Genomic DNA, 12,396 nt, shown 5'->3' on the forward strand with positions numbered 1-12,396 from the left:
CTCCCATGGTATCATCTAAACTCCCCTCAAATCTCTCATGGAATTATTTAAACTACTCTCAACTCTACTATGGAATCATATAAGCTACCCTCCACTCTCTCATGGAATCATCTAAACCACCCTCAACTCTCTCATGGAATCATCTAAACTCCCCTCCACTCTCTCATGGAATCATCTAAACTCCCCTCCACTCTCTCATGGAATCATCTGTACTACTCCCATCTCTCCCATGGAATCATCTAAACTCCCCTCAAATCTCCCATGGAATCATTTAAACTACTCTCAACGCTACTATGGAATCATATAAACTACCCTCCACTCTCTCATGGAATCGTCTAAACTCCCCTCAACTCTTTCATGGAATCATCTAAACCACCCTCAATTCTCCCATGGAATCATCTAAACCACCCTCAACTCTTTCATGGAATCATCTAAACCACCCTCAATTCTCCCATGGAATCATCTAAACCACCCTCAACTCTCCCATGGAATCATCTAAACTCCTCTCAACGCTAAAATGGAATCATCTAAACTACTCTCAACTCTCTCATGGAATCATCTAAACCACCCTCAATTCTCACATGGAATCATCTAAACTACTCTCAACTCTTCCACAGAATCATCTAAACTACCCTCAGATCTCCCATTGAATCATCTAAACTATCATCAAATCTTTCATGGAATCATCTGAACTACCATCAACTCTCCAATGGAATCATCTAGACTACCCCCACCTCTCCCATTGAGTTATCTAAACTGCCATCAACACTCCCATGGAATCATCTAGACTATCCCCATCTCTCCCATGACATTTTCTAGACTACCCCTATCTCTTGCATGGAATCATCTAGACTACCCCCATCCAGACAAACCCCATATCTCCAATGGAATCATAAAGAATGTACAAGGTACATAGAACATATTCAGAGGATTAATGCCAATTTATAGACTCTTGCAATGATTCATAACCTACTCATCAGTTACACCAGTGGGCCAAGTATCTCCATTGAACAGAACTGGGAAAATATACCATAGACATCATTATCCGGCAATACTGCCAGAGATAATTATTTATTACTAATAGTACTGTAATTTACAAAGGATCAACAGTTTCTGCAGGACTACTCAATAGGTTCCCCAGACATACAAATAAGTATAACTAAGAAGTTTTACTTACAGGAGCATGAAGCACAATAGGTAATGGTTGGTTAGTTGATATGCCTTCCTAAGAGGTGGGTTTTTAAGTTTTTTTTAAATGACTGAAAATAAACACGTGGAAGGCTCGTTTATAATATCCCCTTCTTTCTTTTGGCAAACTTTTCAGGATGCACAGACAGGAATGGTGACAGAGGAAGCATTAGGATGTTGAAGATTTGGAAGAGGTGTCTTGAAGAAGAGAAGGTTTTACAGGAAAGTTTCAGATTTGGGACATGAGATCATTGAATTGGCTGATAAGAGAAACTAGAGATATCTAGGTAGCTGCTGAACAAAGGTTTTGGTGAGGCTTTGGCAAGTTACCTATGTGAGGATGGGCAGAAGGCAGAAGGATTTAGTATATTAGAAGGTGGTCTGAGAGACAAAAAGGGATTGATAACAGCGGCTAATTCAGTGACGCCAAAGAAGGAAGTCACATAAACAAATGTAGAAACATCATAGCTGTCAGGGCTATTGATGGGTATGTCCCTTCTCTAATCAACAAAAATGAGACAGGAAATGTTAGAATAAAGGTAATAGGGGAACCAGGCTGACTAAATTTACATCTGTTAAAAGAATTCCTCTTTGGCCCTCATTATTTAGATACTGACATTCATTCTAGATGGAACATTCAATTTGAAAAGTTCAATTAGAAATATTCAGTGATTTTAATAGTTATCATTACCAACTTGATATGATACTGGAAAATAGCTGTTTCCCTGATGCCATTGCATGAGGACCATTTCTAGAGAGTACTGGGTGCAGTTGTGATTACCTGATATCTAAGACATGGTACTTACTTAGAGAGGAGAATGACACAGTTCTGTGCCCTTCGCCCATCGATTACGGATAGTTCCTTCACTTTGCGGGTGCACAGATAGAGATCTTCCATAGAGTCCATGTCTTTCTGTAATTAAAAAGATTCAAGATGATAACACAGGAACTAAAGTGGCTTTGAGAAAAAAGAAAGCGTTAATGTACAGCGACAAGGAATTTCAATGAAAATATTCTCGTCGCAAACTCTCAAAACATTTTCTAATACAACCATAATCAGATAATATTAACTGGGGTGTGCTCTTCAAATAGATTCCTCATGTTTTTTAGTGCATCACAGGAATGTCCCATTAAGCATGGGAGATTGGGATAGCCTCCTTTGTAATTCTTCAATAAATGTTGTCACTTTATTTTTTGAACACAAATTAAATGAGCTCATTTGTACTCAATCACAGACACAAATGAAATTTGCAACTCAAATATATTAGATAAGAAAAACATAATCAAGTGTTTACGGCAGATTAGACTGTCATTGCTTAATCAGAACATACCTGTGTCCACCAGAACATACTTTAGCATATTACAACCATTCACTCTGATTAATTGCATGCTTTTCTACTGATTCTAATAAAGGCAAGACCAGAGTGCATTTTCTTTCCATCTATGGATAATTCAGGAACCTTGGAGGTTACAACTCTAATTATCTATCTTCAATTTTATTTGTGTTTTTAAAGAAAAACTGTCTGTAATCATTGTTTGCTCTTATATTTTTAAAGACCGCGTAAAATATTGGGCGTGTCTATCATTTTGTATTATTTTGTATTGTGCGCATTTAATGCATCTCCTAACTAATCTTTCTCCGTGGGTGCGGTCATCCTTAAGTCCTCTCTGGTTATTTTTAGAGCTTTACTTTTAATGGAATAGATGCTGTTTTTTTTACTAATGATGGATAAAAATGTGTCGCTCTTACTAAATCAGACAATTCATGCGGAGGAGCCCATTTGTATCGTTTCAGTCATTCACATCAGGGATGAGTTCAGCATGAATGTTTTCCAGTTCAGTTCTGGCCATGTCCCCTCTAGTAATGATTTCTTTCACTTGTAATAATTTCAGATTAAATTATGGTGGGCTCGCAGTAGTATTCTGCCCGCCGCGTTGCCAAAACGCAAAGGTCAGAACATCAGCACTGATCCCGAGTTTTTATTTTTGTCACTATTTATTTGTTTTATTTAATATCTACACAGTAATCTCACAACAGAGAAAGCTCGGATGGAACTTGGCAGCAGGGGTTAGTAAAGCTATTTTGGCAGAGCAGTCTGTGAATTTCCTACTTAGCATAATTACGATTATCAAAAGGCACATGGTGTCCCGTCTACATTGAAAATATCAGAGTTTTAATCAATGCTGACCAAACATGCATAACTTTCTGTATGTTGTGGCTAGAAGGTCCCACACGCGTATTGTAGGATTACAACTCTTCCAATATTTCTTCAGTGTAAAGGTTGTCAGAGTTTCATTTGGGATACAGATTTATAGAAAAGATGACCTCTGTGAAAGGAGAACTATCACAGAGCCCGTAGGGTAATAAAGGGCATAACCCAACGTAGAAACTAATAGAGAGATTCAATCAAGCTTCCAAAAAAGAAAGCGTGATATCAATCACATTACCCACAGCTGAGTAGACATTCAACATAAAAAAAAGAGAGAGACAGAACCTATCTATTGAAAAAAGGGGGAAAATAAAATAAAATAATGGTGATAAACTACTTTATTAACTCTCAATTGGAGACAACACACAATATAAGTGAAAAAAATGTGAAATGAGTGCATATTGATTTGTCCACCTGGTGGTGTCGCTCTATTAGCTATCCCTGTGTCGGCTGACCATCCATCGCCTATTGTGCTAATCGTAACTCTGACTCACAGTATGTGTTTTCCATATAGAATACAAAACAAGCATAATTTATAAAATAATAAAGATAATATTTATGAAAATGTGTGCATGGCCTCTAAAATGGGACTCATTAGAAGAAACATAGATTGCTTCTGGACAGATTAATGTACTCACCTGTTTCAGAGCAGTGTTAGTTAGCAGATCCTATGCAGGTAGTCACAGGAAAGAGAGAATAAGACATGCCAAAAATTAGTCAGAGACATGGGAAAAAAAAGTTCATTCAAGAAGCGGCAAAAAGCAATATTCGAATGTCTACAGCATAAAGGAATTATTATCATTGATATTACGCAGGCTGGTTTAAAGCAAATAGTGCCACAGACTAGCAGCCTGACCTCCTCTTCCTACGTCCTCCTGCTACTACGTATCTTCTCACAATTACATGCATTTGCATTTTATAATGATACTTTCTACACAGACAGTCTGATATGTATTGGATAAAATTTCTCTCTCGTCTCAGCCCTTGGCTCTAATCATGATAAAAACTGATCAAGGATGACATAAGACACTGAGGGGGAACCGCTGGATCATTTCTTTCTTACAAACCTCAGACGTGCTAGAGAAGAAAATTAAATGGAGGAAATGATCTCTCTATGTGTCTATTTCAGTTTCACATGCTAGGTTTGGCCTGTGGGTTCACTTGAATGACAACGTAGATAACATTATATAAATCTATACAGAATTGTTGTTTGCTGAAAATGAAGATGCTTCGACCTACCTGGTGCCTCTGATACGCAGAAAACATTTTCTCAAACTCTTCCAAGTCCAACGCCTTGAAAGCTCGGATGTCGTCGATCTCATTCCATATGGTCCCATTGATTTTATCCTAACACCGCAACAAAAAACAACATTCTGTTAAACAGAAGAAACACAAACCTCACTGAGACACTAATATAGAGACAATAAATAAAACAGGAACAGCATTGGCAAGTAACATGGAACAGAGAGCTGTAAAACACACGCCATTGATCTTCCTGCTGCGGTTCAGACACAGTAATGGACTGATGACAAATTGTTCTGGTAAAGTCACTATTCTCATATAGTTAAAGGTTTAGCTAGTGCTATGTACACACACTGCACACTGCTATTGGAATGTTGGAACTATTCTGATGTGTTTTGTTGGGATATATATAGTAAGTAGGCTGAAGAGTGGATGAAAAACCAATAATGTTTTCACTCAATACTCAGTATTTTTTGTAAAGAATACTCCTCATGCCTCACTTTGTAAGTAGTCAGACCATGTTGTAATTGGTTTTACCTTGGAATATTGCTAGGTGTCACGATCACCTTAAACTACTTCTGACAGAGAGAAGAAAGCCCCTGCGCTTGCGTTAGCTCTCCGGAGGTGAGGCTTGCAGTGCTTACAGCGTCAGCCTATGAGCTAAGCCCTGTACCACTGGCTATGCGTTGGGAGTAGTGGAGGCAGGAAGTGGTTCCTGATGGACACCCGGTAAGAAGCAAAAGCATTCTAAAACAGTTTGAATACTAGCACGAAGAAGGGTGCCCTGGCACCATAAACATTGCAGTGTAGTAGTTATGGTGCTTGGAGTCCCTTTAAAGGTTCATTCTAACCACCATAACTACTTTGCAGACAGTAAATGTTATGGGGCAAAGCATATTCCACTTTCAGGGCGTACATTACTCTTTGAGTAACTCTTAATTGGAGCTATTTGTAAAATCACAGAGCTCTGAGCCACAGCAGTTGAGAAACCTTTCTCATCCTCCTTTCCTGGTACTGTCCAGCAATCAGCTTCCACACACACAAACTGTACCTCAGAGCGAGAGCTGAGCCGTAACTGCAGATGTGGGGATCGCAGCACCCAACTGGCTTACGAAACTAGGAACCATCCTCTGTATAAATTGACAGCTGTTTGTGGGTGGTGAGTGAAACTGGGGTATAAACTGCTTTTCCCATAAACCCCTACCAGACACACTCAATAGGGCAGAATGAGAGACTCCTGAATAGGACTTTGCAATTACAGGTACATTTCATTTTACTTCCCATTGCATTAAAAACCCAGGGGTATTTTTTTTTTATTAAATCCCTTTTAATTGAGTAGGGAGCGCACTCTGTGTCGGATTGCATGTCCCTATTGGTTGGAACATGTACATAATACCTATCAGGTCACAAACGACTGCCCACAATAAGCAGTATACTGTAGCAGCAGAGACCTCCTGCACAAAGGGAACGGACTAGTTAAGATGTTTTGCTAAAATTACTTCAACATTAATTACCAATGAAGAATGGATTCCAACTAAAGAATGACCCTCTAAACTAACGCTGTCTACAGAGATTTTTGTCCCTCACAAAAAAAAATAAAAAAATAGTTACACATGATTGCGATAAGCAAACTACATATAAGGGTCTTAATTAGTGGAAATATTTAAATATCATGAGATAAAGAGAGGGCTTGGATTTAGGTTTATTTTAAGTCGTATTCTCTAACTGCCTACTGACAAGGCACACCCAGGGCATATTATGCAAATCAATTATTTCACAAGTTATCCCAAAACTCCATGAACTATTAAAGTGATTCCTCATTAAATGTATTACTGTATCATACCCTGAATTGACACAATGTTCAGCAATAAAAGGAGTCTTGAGGTAAATAATTAATTATTCAAAATGGCATTGACCATTACCCAGCCCAGTCACTCTATGTAGCTGAATTGTATATGCACTTCTGATACCTATTTCCAAAAACCATGCACATCAATAGTGGTTATTGTTCTGAATACACTTTAAAACCTTCAAAAGTAGATATGATAAAGGTTACGTTAAGCAAAATAAATCTGAGCAGAATCTTTCCTACAGCAGCTCTACCTTGGCTGCAATAGTTAAAGCGTGTTTTTCTAGATAGCTCCATAAATCCTAGTTATTACAAGGGATATGTTTTGTGCAGAGGCCATGCAGAGTAACAATACTTCATCATATACTGGTATATCTTCCATTTTCATGCCAGATAGTGGCATTTTGTGATATTTCAGGGTAGGGTAGGTGGTGCTGAGTTAATGCAGATACAGTCACTTGTATCCAAGAATGTTTTGGATTACACAAAGCCCCGTAAAGCCACTGCCTTCTTAGGAGCCAATCACTTGCTGGAACATTTACAAAAAATACTGTCTGAAAAACTATCCCTATATAAATGTCTAAAAGAAGAATGCGCACTCCCGTCTCTTCAACATACGAGTATCTCTCTCCTATTGCTAAATACTGTACGAACCCTACCTACCCAGTCCTCAACTCTTTCCATGCTAGCCCTTCTCAGTTTAACCGGCCAAGTAATCGTCCTAACACCTAAAGGGATGTCCATGTATCCCATTGCATCCTCTGGAATCCAAATCAAATTTGGAGCTAATCTGTTCTAATGCCGCCTGCTAACAATACATTTTATACTGTGTATTGAATGAAGCCCCCTCCTCTTCACTGCTGCAAACTCACAACAGAACCCTTGTCAAACACAAAGGCTCCACTACAAGAGTAAGTATACTTAAAGGGCTAGTAATTTTTAAATGTTACTGTGCGCATATTTTACAATGTATTTATTTATTTTGTCTCAATAACACTTTTTCTGATGTTACCAGCAAGCAGTGTCTCTCTGAGAATGATGCAAGAAGCCGAATTGCAAGGTCAATCAGTGTTATTGAACGCTCTATAAACCTTGGCACCCAGACCCCTGAACGTCTACCGAAAAACAGTGTCAGTATACTAAGGATAATCACATTACAGATAAGTAGAATGGGCTTAAAATGCATAAATAAAGGTTAATCTTTAGATTTATTTATTTTTATAACATTTCTGTAATTTTTTGCTTCAAACTGATCTATTTCATCTTCCAGAAAGCTCCCTCTGTGTAAGGATTCGGCTGCAAGACTCCAAGTCCTGAGAGCAAAGTTATGAATGTTGTTTGGGGCACAGGCGGTAAGAGAGAGTCCCGGGTTTAGATAAAACCGCAGTTATAGGTGGAGAGCCATGCGGATATTGAGGTGAAGAAAATCAATTAAGGAAAAAGGCAAAGAAATCATTTGAGATTTAAAGATGTGAGGGAATGGGAGAGATCCAGACAGGTGAATGGCATAAATGGCATACATAAATTAACAAGACTACACGTGCAACAAGTCACCAAGAGTTGAGCATGGAAGGAATAGTTTCATTTAAACAGTAATACAATAGGGGAGGGAAAAAAATAAGAAATAGAGAAATAAAATAAGTGTGACGGGTATTTTGGAGTTGATGTTCCAGAAAAGCAACCGCTACGTAACGTATGGCTTTGGCTGCAAGACCTGGGAGTCCTGACTGCAAACGTACGACCTGTATAAGTAAAATCATGCTGATTTCTTGGCTATAAACAAAGGTTTCATAAACAGATACAAAGTTACTACTAGTATAACATCACAAGTTTCATTCCAAATCCTGTTTATACAGCAGTACTAGCAATGTATACCAAAAACCTCTTAAACATCTTTCAGTTTATTAGGTTATTACCACCTCTACAAGCAGCCATTAAGAGTATTATCTGTCCATCAAACCTCTGATAATAAGTCCTTCTTTGGTTCCTACCATCTGATTTTCAATGTGTAGTTCTTTATTGGAGTGATTCCATTGTTATAATATGTTAGCTAGTGATTAGTGTAAAGTTGCTCTATATTGTGTTAATTCATAAAATATTTTGTGGTCCTTACAGCCCCATTCAGCAGCTTGCAACCACAAATATGTGAGTATGGTTGTTTTTTTCCAAGAAAATGTGTAGAAGAAAATATTCAAGTTTCTCTAGAGATAATGCCGACACATTTCAGAAATATATTTAATGCAAAAATCATCACTGTGAGAGAGTAATCCATCACTGTTAATGGACTGCTTGGTTTCTCCATGATGTATGTGTAGATATATAGACGACTATTCCATTTGTGAGGTGCTGATTACATTATTGTATCCATGAATTTAGGAGTCTTCACTGGCTTCCACAGTGTTGACATCACTACAGGTGCAGGTCTAATGGAAAATGGAAAGGCTGCTCACGGGAAAGCAACATGATTTAGTAGGTTTCCTACTCATGCAAAGATGGACTGTCACCACCACTGCAGGTAACATTGATCGTCTCTCATGCATACTCCATGATCTAGCGTGCGATGAACGTTTGAAATGTTTTCCATTAAAATACCAGATTGTTTAACATTCCATCTCCAACAGTGAACTTGGTTCTGGAACTAGAAGAAGTCCTATGTAAAAAGACATTTTAAAAAAGCCAAAGACCTGGATGGTCCTAGCACGAAGTGTTTGTGTTGCATCTGAAGGATCGTTTGTGGTCTCAAAAGCCGTCTAAGAATGTATGAGGGATTATTTCATGCTGGGGTAACAGAAGGTGTGAGAACATACGAAGATGCCAATTTTCTCCAGAAACTGGAATTCTCTACCGAGCATTTCATAAAATTACAGGAACAGGTTATGAAACCATAGTGTAAACATTGAACTATACATTCATGTTGATTTTGGAAAAGGAAAGTAAAACTGCACTTTTTTTTAAAGCCAAATGCCCAAGTAAATAATCTCCAAATCGAAGTATTTCTGTAGTTTTTCTTTTTTTTTTTATCCATACCTTTCTACTCTTCATTAAATATATTTATGAATGTTACTGTACGATACAGTCAGAGATCAGATAATTTTCATATGAATAGAAAAGACCACATGCTTTAACATTTTGTATGGTAATTAATTGATGGTGGATTCCAAGGAGGCAATGGCTGATATTATTTGATTACACAATGGATAATTGTCATGAAGTAAATCACATACCGTAGTCTAAATAAAATAGAGTGAGATATTTTATATAATGAGATAGGTAACAAAATAACTGAGGACAGAAACAGCAATTTTATGTAAAGATTGTTAATACCTAAAAGGACAATTACCGGTATGTAAATGTTCACGTTAATTGTTTTCATTTATTTGCCCAATTGTAGTTTTAGAGAATAAAAGGTGTGGCAAAGCTGAAGTATCATTTTTGTTATATGCAAAAGTGTGACAAAATAGACAAAGATGATCAAGTCCCTGCTTATCGGTATATTGAAAGTTCCTAATGATGTTTTATGGAGATTCAGCCAATGGATTTTAAACTAAAGGGGGAAGGGGGCAGGGATTTATTACCAATCCCTCTGCATAAAAGAGAGGGGCTGACCGGAGCCCTGGAATTAGTTTTTTATTCTCCACCAGGCAAAGATATGTGCTAGAGCAGAGAGTAAGGTATGGGGAGCTAAACTAGTATAAACTAGTAACAATGTGTTCATGGGTTTATGAGCGAGGAGCTTTGCTTATGGAACAACAAATACCCGAATTGTCTAGAACGTTTATAAGCTGAATGTCTACATATGGCCCATATAGAACAACTTTATACTCTGAATACCTAGCAATTATTCCATTTGTTTAATTATTAGCTCAGAGATTTCTTCATGTACTGGACCAAAAAACCTGACAATCAATGGATTACCATAATGACAGGAGGGTGCACAATACTCCATATACATCCAAAACATTCCTGCACTAAGCATAAAGTGCTTCTAAAACCTGGGGAAAGGGGCTCTTTACCTTTAAGAAATGGCTTTCTGTGGATCTACCAGCAGATGGAGCTTTGCAGCAATAATAGGAGACCGTTAGGAAATTAATGCTGATATCATAGACAGTGAAGTCTTATTTCAGAATCCACATTTATAAAAACAAACAGACATTTCCAGAAGCACACTGAACGTCCCCTTCACATCCATTAAATGTAAATACTAGAATAACAGTGCGCAGGCGGCATTTCCTGGCATTCTTTATGTCCCAGGGGAGATATTTCTCCATGTTTTATTTGCAGCGGTATATGGCTTTGGGGGACAGCTGTCTAAACCCAGGGTCGCCTCTGATCTCTGACGGTATGAGAGGGACACTTGTTAAAGAGATTCAGCCCATTCACAGGACGCCCAGCAAAGACATCTTATGAATGGGGAATAACTAAAATAAAGGCTGTGAATGTCTATTTATTGCGCTCATTGAAAAGCATGAGAAAGGTGCTCTTTCCAGTCTCCAACCTGAGTTTTGCATGTTAAGGGCTCTCAGTTCCATACATTTATCATATCCCCTCCTTCCTTCACCCTTGGATCTACACAATATTAATGGCTCTCAGTCCGATATATTTTATCATACCCCCCCCCCCCCTTCACCCTTTAGATCTACACACTATTAATGACTCTCAGTCTGATACATTTTATCATTTCCCCCTCTCCCTTAACCCCTCGAGCTAAACATATTAATGGTTTTCAGCTAAAAGTCAAAATCTCTAAAGAACTCTGTGGCAAACGTGCCTATGCCACAAGTAGCTGGAGGAGCCTGCTAGCTAGCCTGGTGCCCAAGGACTATGGGCCGTATCCATAGTTAAACCTCCCCAGCCACCATTAGCAGTTTCAGTGGGTGCCCCTGGTTCGGCACTTTCCCTTCATTCGAATGGAACCGAACACTGGCTCGCTGGCGGGCGTTCACGTGAAGAAACCCACAAATTGTCCTCAGCGGTACTTAGCCGCGATCGTCATGGAACTAAATTCGGCATGAGGACTTTGTGGGTTCCCGGTCACCTCACCAGGACTTAGCCACGAATGTGATGGAACTATTTTCGCCATGAGGTGACTGTGCGGCTCCCAGACTTGGTCCGGAATTTTGAACGACTTTGCAACCCGCCAGGAGAGGGAAGGTGCCTGAGACTAAGGGGCACAAACGCAACCTAACAGCCAGCCAGAGCACCCTATATTTCGGACGCTGAAGCTCCCAAAAGTTGACCAGCCAAAGCACCAAACACCCTGGAACTGTTTAGGCATAGGACCACGTGTGCGGCTGGTCACAAATTTAACACTGTGGTGTTTCCCCTACACTACTTGGATCTGAGCGCTATTTGGAGAACTTAGGCTCAGATCAGGGCTATTTAAAGATGTATTATTTGTGGGGTTCTAATATATTTTTATGATGTTTTGGGGTATTTTTCTGTTTCATATTTTCTCTGTTCCTGGGAGATAATTAGCTTACCAGTCTTTAATGCAATTATCTCCCAGGCTCAGAGATCTATGGGAGTTGCCTGTCTTGCATTGAATGGAGAACCCATGCTGGCAGGGCCGGATTAACATAGGGGCTGATGGAGCTGCAGCTCCAGGCCCAGGCCCATGGAATAGGCCCATTTAAAAAAAAAAAAAAAAAAGTATATATATATTTTTTTTTATACTACTCTTACGTTTGCCACCTGCCTGGTATTTTACTGGCACAGCCTGTATTTGAGGCTGCCTGGCTGTGTAGGTATTGCAGTAATACCGGCAATACAAATGCAGATATTTTTCTCAGTATAAATGGAGATTACTCTGCAATACCAGCACCGGCCAGTAGGGGTCACTGTGTGTGGAGAGAGGCAGGGATAGGAAGTTACAGCATATCCCTGCCTCTCTCTATTACTCACTGATCC

At 39.0% G+C, this 12,396-nt stretch overlaps 1 protein-coding gene across 3 annotated transcripts in view; it reads right to left on the reverse strand.

Annotated features, from left to right (window-relative positions):
* The window catches only part of DAAM2 (dishevelled associated activator of morphogenesis 2), a 257,845-nt gene that overhangs the window by 37,282 nt on the left and 208,167 nt on the right, over window positions 1-12,396 (reverse strand). For 2 of the 3 annotated variants that reach the window (XM_063444115.1, XM_063444116.1), the window contains exons 15-17: window positions 4,638-4,745; window positions 4,037-4,066; window positions 1,995-2,101 (exon numbers count right to left, since the gene is read on the reverse strand). In XM_063444115.1, the coding sequence (XP_063300185.1) occupies window positions 1,995-2,101; window positions 4,037-4,066; window positions 4,638-4,745 (245 nt within the window). The remainder of the gene's footprint in view (window positions 1-1,994; window positions 2,102-4,036; window positions 4,067-4,637; window positions 4,746-12,396) is intronic. The other variant, XM_063444117.1, reaches the window with a different exon arrangement.

This window comes from Pelobates fuscus, chromosome 2 (genome assembly GCF_036172605.1).
Source record: "Pelobates fuscus isolate aPelFus1 chromosome 2, aPelFus1.pri, whole genome shotgun sequence".
In the NCBI taxonomy this organism is placed as follows: Eukaryota; Metazoa; Chordata; class Amphibia; order Anura; family Pelobatidae; genus Pelobates; species Pelobates fuscus.